Source organism: Chlamydotis macqueenii, chromosome Z, assembly GCF_036417535.1.
Source record: "Chlamydotis macqueenii isolate bChlMac1 chromosome Z, bChlMac1.mat, whole genome shotgun sequence".
Lineage (NCBI taxonomy): Eukaryota > Metazoa > Chordata > Aves > Otidiformes > Otididae > Chlamydotis > Chlamydotis macqueenii.
This window is the reverse complement of record NC_141593.1, coordinates 33,219,599-33,235,563: the sequence shown is the minus strand read 5'-3', so window position 1 is coordinate 33,235,563 and position 15,965 is coordinate 33,219,599. Positions and strand designations below refer to the sequence as shown.

General features: G+C 40.4%; 1 protein-coding gene across 1 annotated transcript in view; it reads left to right on the top strand.

The window, feature by feature from the left end:
- Positions 1-15,965, top strand: part of FREM1 (FRAS1 related extracellular matrix 1) — a 60,654-nt gene that overhangs the window by 17,338 nt on the left and 27,351 nt on the right. Inside the window, exons 13-23 of the mRNA XM_086770361.1 lie at positions 524-732; positions 1,557-1,650; positions 2,160-2,412; positions 4,167-4,364; positions 5,562-5,747; positions 6,696-6,892; positions 7,729-7,957; positions 9,488-9,632; positions 12,897-13,038; positions 14,440-14,635; positions 15,363-15,627. Of these exons, the coding sequence (XP_086626487.1) occupies positions 524-732; positions 1,557-1,650; positions 2,160-2,412; positions 4,167-4,364; positions 5,562-5,747; positions 6,696-6,892; positions 7,729-7,957; positions 9,488-9,632; positions 12,897-13,038; positions 14,440-14,635; positions 15,363-15,627 (2,114 nt within the window). The remainder of the gene's footprint in view (positions 1-523; positions 733-1,556; positions 1,651-2,159; positions 2,413-4,166; positions 4,365-5,561; positions 5,748-6,695; positions 6,893-7,728; positions 7,958-9,487; positions 9,633-12,896; positions 13,039-14,439; positions 14,636-15,362; positions 15,628-15,965) is intronic.

Sequence of the window (15,965 nt, the reverse complement as noted above, 5' to 3'; positions counted from 1 at the left end):
CTGGTGAGGGCAAGAGCGAAGGACTTGGAAATGGCTTTGGATAGAAACAGAAATGCAGAGAGATGTCCTGATCTAGCTGAATTAAAAAAATAAATCTCCCATGGGATCTGGGTTTCAGTGTCTTGCACATAGCCAGGACTGGGACCTAAGTGGAAGGCCAAGTCTGATGAGAGTGCAAGGTGGGGTTTTTTTGGTGCTAAATAAGTTGAGGGCTACCTTCAGTGTCTGAGTGGCTGTACAGAAATATGTATGTCACATCCTGTCTAGCAAAACTGCATCCCTCCTCTCTGTGTTACCTATTGTCTATAAAGGCCAGGAGCCTCCATGAATGAGATCAGGACTGGGCTCCATATATTCATAAATTCCTTAGGTTTTCCTAACACAGCAGAAAAGGGTACAGCCTTTGTGATTTTGGTTTTTAATGTGTCACATGTCCTCATACCAGAACAAACTGAAATTGCCTTGTTCAGTGTATGTTTGGAGGTGCAGCAGAAAGAGAGTTCAGCATTTCTCCTCCATGCAGGTTTATACAAGCCATTTGAGAGTGGAAGAGGGTGGCCTGAGCCCTGTCACAGAGGAACACATTCTCATCTCTGATGTGGACACGAAACAGGAGCATCTCTTCCTCCTCTTGCAGAGACAGCCTCAGCATGGGGCGGTGGAGCTGGATGGCATTCCCATGAATGAAGTTGACAGGCTTTCCTGCAGGGACCTGCATACCCTGACAGTCAGGTTAGAAGAGTGGCTGTCTTCTCCTCTTGTGGTGGCTGAGTCTCTCAGTCAGATGAATGAAAGCCCTGTAGTGAAGTGATGCAAGGTGCAGAGGCCAGAGCTAGCCGTGCTCACCACAGTTGCTCCAGGCCAAGACGGCTGGCTGAGCCTTGGGACCACAACGGCCACTGAAGAAACTGAGCTGTTATGTGTCCAGGAAGCAGGAGCTAGCAACTATGTCTGATGTAGATACCTTTCTCTATAAAGCACTGTCCCGTGGAGATGAGGAGGCAAATTCTGTATTCAGCCATCTGAATTCCTTTGAAGAAGGCAATGGTTAACAGCTTTTTTCTTTTAAGGAAGTTGTATGTTTATTGAACTTGTCTAGTTTACAAGAAAACTTGTATGAATGCTGATTAACCTGGAGATGAAAATATGGCTGCTATAGTTGTGGCAAGGACAGGACTTGACTTTCTACATGCAGGCAGAATTAGAGCTCCCTGACTCTGTTTCTATCTGTTAGTCAAAGAGGGCACCTACTGCAGTGAGGACATAAATGTTTCATGGATATCTTGCAAGCAGCCAGAACATGGGTGACGAAGCCTCAGTGAAACCTTTTTCCCAACTGATGTCTGATATATCTTGGGGGTTTTCTTCTTGTAGGAGACCCCACAAGCCCTCTGAAGACAGTCTGATCCAGAATCAGCAGTCTTAGATGGACACCCTTGCACAGGGGTTGGCTTTTTATATGGGGAGGGATCCACATTTTCTGTCATGATCAGAAAGCACAGCTGCTTCATCTTATGTGAAATCTGTGTAGCTCTCTTTTTTTTTTTTCCCCACAGGTATCGGCATGATGGCTCTGAGACTCTCACTGATGATGTCCTCTTTGCTGCCACAGATGGCATCCACTTTGTAGAATTCGTCCTGCAGGTCAAGGTTAGTGTGCTCCACATTTCTGAGAGCAATTGCCTTAGAAATATGTAGAAGAATGCAATTTCCTGCAGTAGAAGTCAAGTGCAATGCTTGACTTCTGAAAGCCTTACCATTTCCTTGGAAATTGGAGGATAATGGATTGTTAGACTTCCGTTTCAACCCTAGCTTTCAGGTTTATGCACCAAATTTGAGAGGAGATTTGGCTTGTACTAGCTGAAAGGCATTTGAGCTTGCTCTGTATTGGGTTCTTCTGTCTGGAATTATTCTCTCCATAGGTAAACACGGGGAGTGAGTTTTCTTTCTCAAATTGTAATTATCTAGGCTGTCTTATTTTTGTCTTTGAATTTTAAGAGTGACCCTAATCCTGCTGGTTTCATTTTGTTCATCAAGAGAGCTCAGTGTATTCTGACACTGACACTATACTGCTGGTTTGAGCTGGAAAGCAATGTATTAAAACATCAGGTTTCCACTGAAATGAAAAATAAAAGGTCTTAAATTATTTTTCTGATTAGGTGCTGCCTGTGAATGATGAGCCACCTGTTATGCAAACAGGCCTTATTCCTGTGCTGCACTGCCTGGAGGGTGAAGAAGTGGTCCTCTCCTCAGAGTACATTTATGCCACAGATGCAGACAGTGATGACATGAAACTGATGTTTATGCTGGCTCGCCAGCCCTACCACGGGGTAGTAAGGAAAGCTGGCATTCCTGTGGATCGTTTCTCCCAAGCTGACGTCATCTCTGGTTTAGTCACATATAAGCACACTAGTAAGTGAGTTAAGGACAGTATTAGACTGGAAGGTGGTCAGAGTTTTTGGCAGAAGATCTCAACCTGGATCCACATAATCTTTGCAGAAGCTCAGCAGGAACTGCTGAGAAACCACATGTGTTGTGACTAGGGAAAAAAGCAAAATGGCTTCAAAAGAGGGCTGATGATATACAACCACTAAGTGTTTTAATGTGTTCTCTAAATCCCTGTTTGAACTGAAATTCATATTAGAACAAGTACATGAAAGCATCATAATCCTGGAGGATCTCTTTCACTGTTGCTGGTAAAAGGTCGTGGGCTTTTTGGGGGCAAAATTACTATTAAATTGATACAAAATAGAGTAATTTCATTTGTTTCATGATATTAAAAAACCTTTGACTTTTTTCCGTAGTCATGTTTAGATAAAATAACATAGTGCTGTAAATGAGAATGCTGAGTTTTAATAGAAAAATGCTAAAAAGGTGAGGTACTTCTTGTTTACCCCTCCAATCTAGATGGATATCCACTTTTGTATTTTGTGGTTTTATCTGTAAAATCCCAAAATACTTTTTTAAAATTACTCACAGAAATCAAGGGCCCATTAATCCCCTTTCCTACTTCATTTTGTCCTTTCATTAGCATTAAAGGGGTTCTCTTTTCTGCATCTCTGATGACAGCTTTAGTCTTTTTTTTTTCAAAGGCTCTGGTTTTCTGTGTAATTAGTCTGTAATTTTGTGCTAGCATGGAGAATACGTGTGATATTTTCAGGCTTGGCGCTGTGTAAAATGAGCAGCCGGTATTTGAGAAGAGAAGGAAGTACTCGATTATGGCCACTCATGACAAACTTTTCTTCTGCCCCTTAAAGATAAAGGAACATTATTTCAATGGCAGTGTTTTGCAAAGGGAGTGAAGGGCAGAAGATGACCTTCAAGGTTGCAGTGACTGTGTTTTTCATTCCCAAATTTCTACACATCAAATGTGCTGCCAGTAGGTATTGCGAGAGAGGGTGGGAGTCACTGTCTTTCCTTTACAGGCAGCTTATTAGTAGTATCTTGCAGCAATGCAAGACACAGGCTGCCAGAAATGCTGACAACTGCGATACACTCAGTCACAGACCTTCTTGCAAGGGGTGGCAGTTCCAAGTCCTGTGCTGTACCAGCCTACATTTTGAATGTGATTACATATAGGCATGATATATAGCATAGTAACAAAGCATAGCCCTAGCCCATTTTGTAGGGATAAGGGGCATACAGGAGTGCACGCACTTCTTGGTATGCAAAAATGTTTTCTTCTGGAAGAGCATGGATATTACCACTTGTCAGAGAGAGAGTATATATATAAAAGAAAGATCTTTTCCTCCATTCCTGAGAAGGAATGTAGAAAAGACCTTTCTGCACACATGTACATTTTGCACATGCCTTAGTGCACAAAGAGCAGAATAATGAGGACTATTACAATTCTAAGACAATTACAATATAATATTATAATATTGCAATAATAATATTATAACTATTAGTAATACTAACTGAGTTATATACTTTTCTACACTCTTTTATTCTAGAATAAAAGTAAGCTGGTTAAAATAAATTACAAACAACAAACCAAATCCCTAACCAAACAGCACCCCCACCAGCTGGAATGAAGAATTAAGATTTCTAGTAATTTTGCTATTTTCTTCTGACTTTGTATTCTGCAGACTGTCCTTGCAGGATACAAAATTATTCTTCATGAAGTTTTGGTAAAATATTTCTTCTGATTTGCAACATTTTTCCAGGTGGGGAGATTGGCCTGACTTCTTCCATTGAGATCCTTATGTTTGTTGTCTCTGACGGTGAGGCTGGCCTAGATGTGAAAGACTGCTGTTACGATGGACCTCTTCCTCCTCCAGTTCCGCTTCACGATTCATTTCCAGTATATGAACTTAATATCACTGTACTTCCAGTGGACAACCAGCCTCCATCAATTGCAACTGGTGAAAGCTTCCTCTCACTATAGCATTATAACATGGGCTATACAGTACTGTAATGTTTAAAGACTCAGGGGTTTTGTTTGCTTGCTTGTCTGTTTGTTTTTCAGCATCAGAAAGAGTCAGCTGAGATCAGCATAAAAAAGCTTTGGATCAGAATTTCCATCATTTTTTTTTTCTTTTGCTAGTACAGTGCAACCCACCAAATTCAGTGGTTGTGGATCTTCAGCTGCATGTTTAAAGCATGTGGTTAGAGATGAGAGTGCTCAGATCTGCTCCACTCCATCTATACATGTCCATTGCTGCATATGTAAGCTATGTCTGAGTAAAAGTGATGATACCTTGTCCCTGAACTAAACTTAGGTCCAGAAAATGATCATGTTTATATAATGCAAAACCATAAACATCTATCCATCTCTGCATGTAAAGTATACAACAGAAATTTAGACTCTAGTCCTGATATGAAGGGAGAGAATCTTTTATTACCTATATTTCATTCTATTAGTGAATAAAGACAAATCTAGGCTATAAACATAACGGATCAAATTAATAGTTGTGAAGCCACACTTTCACTAGTACTCTTCAGGATCAGAAATACTCAGTTAAAATGGAAAGAGTGTTCATAATGCATATTAGTGCAACAACAGCCCATTGTGTAAGATGTTGACTTCCTGGGCTTTGGATAAAATCTGTAGTATACATATTAAAGGTATGCGTGTCCTTTTCAATGTCATCTGTTTGTAAGCATCACGTATATGTTATGTATCTCAGAGAATATTTAAGCATATGTATGCCTAGTTTTGTAATTTGTAGGCTCTCGCACAAATAATGTTCTGGAAATGAAGCACTGTCCCAGCAGGGAAATTAAGCAGTGATGCATAAAAAATTGTGCATTATGAGCAATTCTTAATAGCTCTCATGTAATTAATGCTCTGACAAACAGAGGTAACAACTGATTTTGGGCAGCACATAAACTTACCAGTAAAGTAATTTCATAATCCCCTTCCTCTCTACTTACATGATGGCAAAAGTAGCGTTGATGGTGTAAGCAGAGAAAAAAAAAACCAAAACCAAAACCCCTCAGTAACTCAGTATTTATAGCCTTTCCCACTTTAGTTATTATTTCCATTCTTGTTAATGAAAACAACAGTAAAATGAGCTAAATAAATAAGCAATAATGCTTATCATATTGTTTGTGTGCAGGTGCAAGGTTTGTGGTGGAGGAGGGTGCCTCCGCAGCCCTTACCACCAACCATTTGTTTGCCACTGACCCTGACACCACTGCAGATGACTTAGAGTTTGTCTTGGTTTCTCCTCCCCAGTTTGGTTACGTTGAAAACATACTACCTTCTCCTGGGTTTGAGAAGAGCAACATTGGTATAAGTATAGGTAAGTCTTAAGAATGTATGGTAATCAAGCAGATGAAATGCAGAGGGCTCCTGGAGGGTCGTGCGGTGAGCTCTGGTGAAGTAGCTGCAGGTGTGTGCATTAATACAGACTTATTGAGAACGGCAGGTGCTGGCAAACTAAGAGCAGTGGGACTGTGTGAGAGGAGTTCAAAGGGAGACTGCAGCTCTGCAAATGTGCAGAATTGGCACTCGAAGTAAACAAGCCAATCCTTGTTTTATGCATTTCAGCTGCAATCTATTAGAAGTGGTGATATGAGGCATTAATCTGCTCTGTCTGCCTCCCCCTTCATTCTCCCATGCAAGGCTCCTGCAGTTCCCTTCACCTATATTTCTGTTAATTCAATGCTGTAACTGAGAATTTGAAAAACCTGTCCCATGTTAGTTTCCAAGGCAAAGTTACAAAACTGATGGAGATAGTGGTTGACTTGGCTGTCTTCCCTTGTCCACCTTCAAACACTGTAAAACAATTTCATCCTCAGTAGAACAGATTGTGCCACGCTCTGTAATGCTACCAGCTTTTACCAGTGTTGCCAGATGGACACCAGAATTCCTGGGCCTTTTAGTTCCCATTTTTGTGGTCTGTCAGTCAAATAACAATCAATGTAACTACTTAGAACTCAGATCTTTTTCTACTTGTTATGTGGGTCTTTTTATTTGGGCTCAGTTCTGCAGACTGAACTGAGAAGTATGAAGTTGCACAGTCCCACAAGAAGCAGAAAGATGCATTTTTTTTTTCCAGAGGAAAGGCACATGTCTTGCAATAACATGTGCAGTGTAACTCTTTCAGCCAAAAAATGACCGGAAACTCAAAAAATACAAGTTATTTGTTCTTTGAGGAAAGATGTAGTTTCACTTTTTTTTTAATGACATGTAAGACCAGAAGGCAGGAAAAGATTGTGCTAACTCATCATCTTTTTAAAATCTCTAGCTTCGTTTCAGCTGAAGCACTTGAAAGCTCTGAGCATAAACTATGTACAAGCCAGGCACTTGCGAATGGAGCCAACAGCAGACCACTTTGTTCTTTATGTCACTGATGGGCTTCATCGCTCAGCAGAGACTCCATTTTTCGTGCTGATCAACCCAACCAATGATGAAGTCCCAGAATTCATAGCAAGGAATATTACCGTAAGGAAAGAATCAAAATGTCTGTCATAGAATTATTTTATATCAGAAAACACTGTTTAATATAAATAAAAACATTGTTCTGACACTTGTTCCTCTGCATCTTTCCCTTACTTTGGGGAGTTCAGCCTACTTCAGGCAACAGCCCAATTAAATCCCATTTAAACTTGTAAGACTTGTAAACCTGTAAGACAGAGCTTCAGTGGGACTGGCACAGTGCACAGCTCTGTTTGGTACCTTGTAGTTAAGTGAAAAAAAAGACTTAAATCTTTAAATAAATAAGTCATCTAGGAAGCAGAAGGATCTTTATGTGTCTTCTGGTTTCTCAAGAGCTTTTACAATTTTGTTGTAGAGCTTTTTTATGTTCCTGGCATAGCCTCTTCCCATTCTGAAGGCTGTTTTTAATATAAATAACAATTCTGTGTCCACCATGCTACGATAGTGTAATCTTATCTTACTGTAAAATAAAAAATGCATGTATGTGTATAAATTTATATGCATCCATATTTTAATACATATTTACATATTTAAAGGCTTTCTCCTCTGTGCATTCCCTAGCACTTCATATGAAGTTTACTTACCTAACAGCTTTTCTATTAATTGGGGCAGATATGAAATCCTTATCTCACGTTCTCTTTTCATCACTGTAACCATTTACTACTCTATGTCTCTTAAACTGGTGGAAATCAGGAGCTGGTTCAAAAGCTACTGGGAAATGGGTGGAGGAAACAAAGAGATACACTCATACATAAAAGTACCCTACTTAGGAAACCATGCTAAAATTCTATAGTTTCTTTTTATGTAAAAGAATTGGACATTTTTTTTTCTTTCATGTTCAGGTTCAAGAGGGGGAGATGAAAGAACTGGATCTGTCTGTTATCAACGCAATTGATCTGGATGTGCCTCAAGACCGTTTGGTATTTGGGGTTGTGCAGAGGCCCTTGTACGGGTTCCTAATTAATGGAATTTATGGCAATAATATCCTACACTATAAAGAGTTAATTAATCATGACCATCACACCCATGGGTTGCTTGTTCATGACTTTTCCATGGAGCTACTGAAGAACGGTAGGTGCAGCATTCTGACACTGGTCTTTCACTCCTTTAATGAAGCAAGTGAGAAACAGTGAGAAACCTCCACCACTTATTTATTCTGTTGCCTTACGTATATTTCCACGGTAACGTTTAGGAATAGAAGTTAACCTATTTAATGCTAATGTTGTCTGTTGATTATAAGAACTGTCAATAAAATCACCCTGAGAGGCCTAGATGTCAGAAAGGGTAGTAATACAACCAGGGAGGCCATCTGCCCTGAAAAAATAAAGGGAATATTGTAACATATCAGCAAAAAGATTTCAAAATGTTTGACAGCAAAATGTTTGACCTAAAGCAGACACAGAGAGACTGATTTAAAAGCACATTAACTGATCATGGGGTTATACATTGATTTAAACTATCACGGAATCATAGAATTATAGAACTTCCAGGGATGGGGCATCCACAACTTCTCTGTGCGACGTGTTCCAGTGTCTCACCTCCCTTATTGTAAAACATTTTTTCCTTATGTCCAATCTAAACCTACCCTCTTTCAGTTTAAAACCCTTGTCCATTTTCTTGGCCCTAGAGGCACTGGGAAAAAGTCTTTCTCCATCTTTCCTGTAAGCCTCCCTTATATATTGAAAGGCCACAATATATACCTTCATCATACCTTCATATACTTAATGTTAGAGGTATGAACTGGGGTTCTATAGCTTAGCATGATCAATTAACCTGGTTTGAGGCAGCAAAGCTCTGTCAAGTACGTGTAATCAAAAAGTGTATTTAACACTGCCAAGAGTATGGTGGATTTTTCCAGACTGGGGCCATTTAGTGAAATAGGATTTATCAATACAAAGAGGGACATTAATTCAATCCTGCCACTCAGGCTGCTGTTCAGCTCTCAAAACCTGAGGAAATTTTTTTATTCTCTCTGCCTGTCTAATATGAACTTTCAGAAGTATCATGTCCCCACCTCAAATTCCTCAGCCTTCCGGAGTCCTGTTTTCAACTCTTTCCCAATTGCTTAGCTTTTCTCTTTTCCTGTCCATAAAGCAGACTGAGCCACCTCCAGCTCAGATCTTCTGACTGTCTGTAGTCATAGCCACAAGGCCAGCTGTCCTCCTCAAGGCTTCTTTAAAATTCCCTGAGGATTATTTAAGGCACAAAAAGTGTTAACTGATAGTCTCACCCTTTCTATGGTCCCTGTTAAAATGAATTGGAATGAGGAGAGGGGAAGAAATGTGCCTTTTTCAGACTGACAGAGACCCATTTGTGAAGAGATTCACTCCTTAATCAACTCAGGCGAGTGTCCTTGAGTCAATAGTACATTGTTAGACATACGTTAGACATGTTAGAACAGCAGTGGTTCGCCAAGCTTATCTTCTGGTAGCTGAAACAAGCTTGCTGTGACCAGGGCATATGGGGAGGGGAGATGGAAGAAGGGTGATGGAAGCAGAATGAAATGATATTAGAGATTTTGCAGGAGTCAGATTTATTGTTCTTTCCGTTTCTCTCTCTCCCCGTCTCCTATTCTTTTTCTTTCCCCCTCTCTCTGCATAGGAATGAAGCTGATGTACATGCATGACAATTCAGAAAACCTCACCGACAGCTTTAAAATCCAGCTATCTGATGGGAAACATAAAGTCCTCAAGACGATTTCAGTAAAGGTCATTCCAGTTAATGATGAGAAACCGGTGCTGAGCAAGTAAGCCACATGTTCCTGTCTCTGGCAGAGGGATGAGTTCAGACAAAATGATCCAAAAGTGATCAAAACAGCAAATCAGTGACTGAAGGGGAGAGGATGCCATAACTAGTCACAGATTAATGTCCATGTGGGTCTCTGTCAGCCTGTTTAACAAAAACATTTTCAGTGAAAGAAGGGCATGCTTTAATGTTGCTCAATATTAAAAGAACAGAACCATAAAAGGTGCGGGGAACATGCTTCTTTTGTCTTTCACAACTTACTTCAAGATGTTTGTCAGAGAGCCCTGATGTTTGCACACCTCTGCTGGCCACTGACCGTCATGATATTGACTACAGTTACTTTGCCCTCCTCTTCCCTGGGGCAACTACTTGTCTAAAACACCTCTCTGAAAGCAGCTCTGGATTTTAGAATGAGAGAATCCACAAAGCCGATGCTTCCTTGCCTCATGGAGGAAAGCCTTTCAGCTTAATGATTCTCTTCTTTTCTATTACATAGCTCTATTGCTTAGCCATAATTCAACTTCTGAAATGGAACATGCTAACTTCCCTTACAGTTCAAAACTAGGAGTCACAGATGAATTAGATGTGGTCAGAAATTGCCTGGCAGACCATTTGTGGAGAGGCAGCTGGCTGCAAAAGAGCTGAACCTTCTGGACATTTTAACAAGGAACTCATCCCTTGGGATCCCCAATTTTTAGCTGACAACCTGCCACAGAGCATCAGGGCTTCTGTCCTCCTGACTGCTTTCCAGCCCCAGACAGACAGATGGGTAGCTGGAGGCCTGAAGGCTTTGGGGGTATAGCTCCAAATCTCTGAAGTTTGCATTTTGGAAATGACTCACAGCCTTTTAAGCAGGCTGCCCCTGAAGTAGGAATTTCTGATCCCTCAGGATATTTGGCCTACCTTCAGATCAGGCCTACATTTCTCATTGCAGTGAATTTTGAATTTTGTTTACTATGTAGAGCTTCCTGCATTAAAAAAAAATGTTAGTTTTATAGTTGAAAGATTACCAAGAAGCACATAATGCTAATGAGAGAGAAAGTCAATATCTAGTTAGATTAAAAGGCATAGTTTATTTATCTATATAATCTACTGATAATTACTGGTAATTGCCTACTTATTCCTCACATGGTAAAGATTGATAGGTCATTTTCCACCCTTTCGCTCTGAAGGAAGGTGATGGAGTGCAAGAAGTCAAGTCTTGCCCAGCTGGATCCAGAAACTCTTGCTCCTTGTCTGGCAATATTAGATCTCACCATTTGTCATTCCTGTGGTGGACAGTAGCACAAAGTGAGCCACCTACTTGCAAAATAGCTATTTCATTATAGGAAGTTACTGCTTCTTGCCTCTTACTCTTCCACTGAGATGCGGTATGCTGCCAGCAGTTAAGCAATAGTGCTTTAAGGAAACATGTTCAGTTTGATATTTAAATGGTTTAGCTGCCATATTTGGTCACCACATTTTAGCTGTGGGGTAGGAGCTCCCTTAGGCCATTGCAGTGTTTTACAGGTGAGCATTTGACAATACCTGTACGCTTCTTCTCACCTTTTCATCTGGGGGCACCTTTCCACCCCAGGGAGTTTCAGCTCTCATCTCCATTAGCAATAGTCAACAGACTGAAGAATCTGGGAAGGTTTTGGCTAGAAAATACTGGCTCTTATTCATAGTGGTTGCCAAAAACTCAATCCATCACCTCTTGGATTGTGTCCTGTAGCAAGTAATATGCTTGAAGATTGTAAGGGCCTCACACATTCCCCTCGAAAGCTTCTTCTCAAGGTGAGACATGCGTATCCTAGAAGGACTTAACCAACTAACTGCTATGCAAAAAAAATTAGTTGGCATTAGACCGTATTCCAAGTGCAACTAAATGTGTTTACCTTCACTTATTTTTTTTGTTTGAATCTTCTCTTCCTGGCGCATGCAGTCTTTGAGTGAGACACCTGGTCTTTCTGTTTGCATAGTCCCAGTATGTTCATCGCCGATATGAGCAAACCATTAAGGTTGCTTGATCTGTCATTAATATGTCTTGATACACTTTGTCATATGACTCCATTTTCTTTGCTTCTCATTTTGCCAAACATGAAATTTCTATGCCTCATATCCATACTAGTTTGAAGATGAAACTTCAGGAAAAAAAAATCTCCACTTTTTCTGAGAACAATAAATGTATTTTCCAAAATTACTACATAATTGTGACAACTTCTTCTTTGGAAATCTCAGTTGTCACTCTGCTTTGGAAGCAGGACTTGCAGCTTAGCAAAGGAGAGGGCTGTTATATGAAAAATGTGTCTTTAGCAATTCTTGTAAAAATCTACCTGTACTTGGCCTTTGAAATAGCATGGCTTGCACATGCTCATTTGTGTCCAGCCAGAGCTTAGCTGCCCAAATGCCTAAGGAGTCTGTGCTTTTCCAACCTGTTTCATGGCCCCTGGGCAGGCCCCATTCCTGGGGTGACTGGGTATGCTGAATCCTCTCCAACCTTCCTGAAACTTTTGTATAGTCCAATAACACTGTTTGGGTGCTACATGACAAAAATGTATGACAGCTAACAGCAAAATGATAAAGCAGAGACAAACTGGAGGATGGTTACTAGCTGAGAACGGACACAGAGTAGACACAATCTGAGAATCATTCTGGAGCAAGATTCTGCATGAATTTCAAACAACGTGGGATTTTTTTTTCCCCAGAGCTGCCTCAAATGATATTTGTGGCTAGTGATGGCCATTTCTGCCAAGGAACAGGAAACTGTAACCTACTTTTCTGAATCCAGAACTCTGGAAAATTCTGCAATGGGAAGCATAGAGAAGAAGCCAGTTAGATATTTGTAGTTTCTCTTAAAGATTAAGGCAAGCAAGACTAGCAATTTGAAAGAGTCTTTTCTCTAATGAGCAATCAGTTCATTAGAGCCAGTATTTCTATGGTCTACAGTAGCAGTAATATGTAATACAGCTTATTTGTTTACATTGTCCTCTTCTTATAAATTGTATGAAGGTAAGCAAAATAGTGCCCAGGGGAAAAATACAGACATGGTAAATCCCAGGTTGTTGTAGGTAGCTGCTTTGGTTTTGTTCACTGCTGTAAAGAGAACTGGTCTCCCTGTTTGCTTTTTTACTGTTTTAAACTGAAATAGGCAGTCTTCTTCTATTCTTTCAGCATTTGTCATTTCTGTCAGCATCTGAGTAACCCATATTCCTGCAGATAAATTACGTGTTGGAAACGTTACTTTTCTTCTATTGCATCAATACATTACTTTTATTTTTTGCAGGAAGGTTGATATAGAGCTGAGCATGGGTGAAACTCGAATAATTTCTAGTGCTGTTCTGTCAGCAGAAGATAAAGATACCCCCAGGGAGAGAATTTACTACTTATTTGAAAGACTTCCAGAAAATGGTCAGCTTCAGCTCAAGGTTAGTCTTGTACTTCAACAAAAAGGAGGCATGCAAAAAAAAAAAATCTCCGTTTAGACCAGAATGAAGTTCATCCTTCTTTTCTCCCAAACATCTGTCATGTTTTGAAGTAGATAGCTGTGGCCAGTTTAATTGCTGAAAGAGTTTTTGAACCAAACAATAATGCTGTTCCAGAGGCTTTAACATGAAAGGCCAGATCCTCAACAGGAGGAGAGGGAGGGTGGAAAGTATGGCAGATCATGCGAAGTGATAATGGAGAGAGACGCCAGGAGAATCAGCCCACGGAGGGGGAAAACAGAGCACCAAATCTGGGAAGGGGTGGGGGGAAGTCCTTGGTTAAAAAAAAAAAAGTGACAAGTAAGCCGTAACTTCAGTTACTTCAGAGTTCAGAAAGAATGGAGGGAGATGTGTGTCAAAGAGTGAGTAATAAATCATAGGTTAGAATAAAAGTATAGGGGGGGAAGGAAGGGAAAAAAGAAAGAAGATTAAAAGGATATAGCAGGAGGAAAGGCAGAAAATAAGCTTAGAAATAGAAGGAAAGATGGCCATCTATTGACCAAGATAAGCTACGGGAACAAAGACAGAAAAAATGCCTCTTTTTAATTGTATGCATATATAATAGAAAAAAAAAAATCAGTTTCTAAAACCTGTGAGCCTGGAAAGTATTTTAATGCTGGATCCCTGCAAGAATCTGTGGATCACGTGAGATTTGTGAATTAAAGGGGTCCCAGACATTTGGGCAAGAGACAGCTACTGACTGGAGTCTGACAGTTTGAACATACAGGGTATCCGCCTGTATTTGTGCTATCTATCCTTGGTAACGTTTGCTCCGAGGCTAGTGACACTGTTACTACAGGCTAAATGTCCAGTACAATGATGAGTCCAACATAGGGTACTATGCTGTCTTCAGAAAATCAGGTATTTTGGGGGGGCAATTAACATTTTTCCATCAGAGGACATCTGGGGCTCTAAATTTCTGTGCTTCCCTGAAGTTCCCCATAGGTTCATTTCTGATATCCCTTTAGGTATGATTTCAGATGGAATCAAGAGCAGGTTTTTTTTTTTAAATTAACAAATAGAAAACATAAGCTAGGTCAGGAACCATTTCATTTTGATCTTTCTGGTGTCTCATTGAGAAGTGTGCAGAAATGTGTTTCCTGGAGTAAAAGTGGTTAAACTTCATTCACTCAATTTTATTCATGATCACTGTACCTTCTCCAGCTGCTTGGGAACAACTCCAGCTATTTACTGCCCTTCAAAACATACTATGAGGAAAGAGTCCATAAGTTAGAAGGGAAGCCGGGTAGCTGCCACTGATACTCTGCCTAACTGCAAAGAAACACAGTCAACCACGGAGGAGGCATGGGAGACTGTTTAATGAAGGGTGTTTATTCTTTCTAGGTGGGACAAGGCTGGATGACTCTCCAAACTGGAATGAAGTGCACTCAAGAAGAGCTGGATATGAACCTTGTGAGATATGTCCATACAGGAGCTATAGGGTCCAAGAACCAAGACAGCTTCACATTTTATCTGTGGGATGGGTACAACAGATCCCCATCTGTGGACTTCTACATAAATATCAAGGACATGGAAAAGGGTAAACATCTGCCAGACTTGACTTTTTACAGTGCCTGTTTCTGAGACAAAGATGTCCTGATCTTTCCCTGAGCGCTACAGATAGGCCTTTGGCAAGTCTCCCTGCAGATCTTGAAAGTCTGTCCGCTTGGATTTCACTGTTGGCCAGAGCCCTGATGTTCCAGCTGGTGAAGAAGTGGTCCTGGGATTTGAAAAGGCTCTGCCTAAGGCAATGTGTTGCACCTTGCCTCCCAGGACTCCCAGCTACTTTTCAAATAGAGGTGAAAAATACCCTTCTGAAACTAGCTTTATTTCTGACTAAATCAAAAGCACAGAAAAATGGCAAGAATGTAATAAGGTGGGAAAAACACTGTTCAAGGACTTCTTCCATGTTTATGCTCTAGTCTTACAGTCTCTCTTCCTTTATTGCATCCCTATTAGAAATCTAAATTGGACCAAGTTAACTTGACACTGCTAAGATTGCAACAAGGGTTCAGAGAAGTTGTGCTGGCTCCATCTTCGGCAGGTTTCAAGCCCCGGTGGGATAAAGACCTGAACAACCTGGTTATGGTTGACTCTGCTTTGAGCAGAAGGTCAGACTAGAGACATCCTGAAGTCCTTTCCAGCCTGAATTTCCCTATAATCCTGATTTTTCTACTGGTGATGACTTGCATGTGGCTAAATAAAGCAGAAGAGATCAACTTACAATTCAGTATGACTATTTTAGTTTTGTTTTGTCTATCCTGCAGGAGACATTGCTGTTTTCCTCAGACCTCTTAGAGTGCCAAAAGGGGATCAGGGCTACATTACAACCGATGTCCTCCTTGCACTGGATGATACTGACAAGCCAGAGGAGCTCCTCTATGTGATAACCTCCCCACCCCAGTATGGACAAATAGAATATGTCAGCTATCCTGGGATCCCCATTACGAGCTTCAATCAAATGGACGTTGCAAGACAGATAGTCTGCTATGTTCACAACACAAAGGCAGTTGTTCCTGAAGATACATTCAGGTAAAGCATAACACTCCAACCCCCAAACTTTTCCCCTTGGATTTGTTGGGTTTTGAAAAAAAATCCTAATACACATAGTTGTGCCTGCTTTGGTAATAAATACATTTTCTAATTGATGCTGAAATTTTAGCCAGAGCTACATTCACTCAATGATACTAACTTCAGTATTATTATAGCACCCAAACATACACAACATTAAGTGGAGGAGAAGGACTAAGAACATACTTTGTGGAATTTTCCTTTGGTTTCTTGCTACAGCTGGATGTGGTAAAACTAGTCCATCCAGATATTAAATAACTGCTTTCTTATCTATTATTATTTATCATATTCATTAGGTT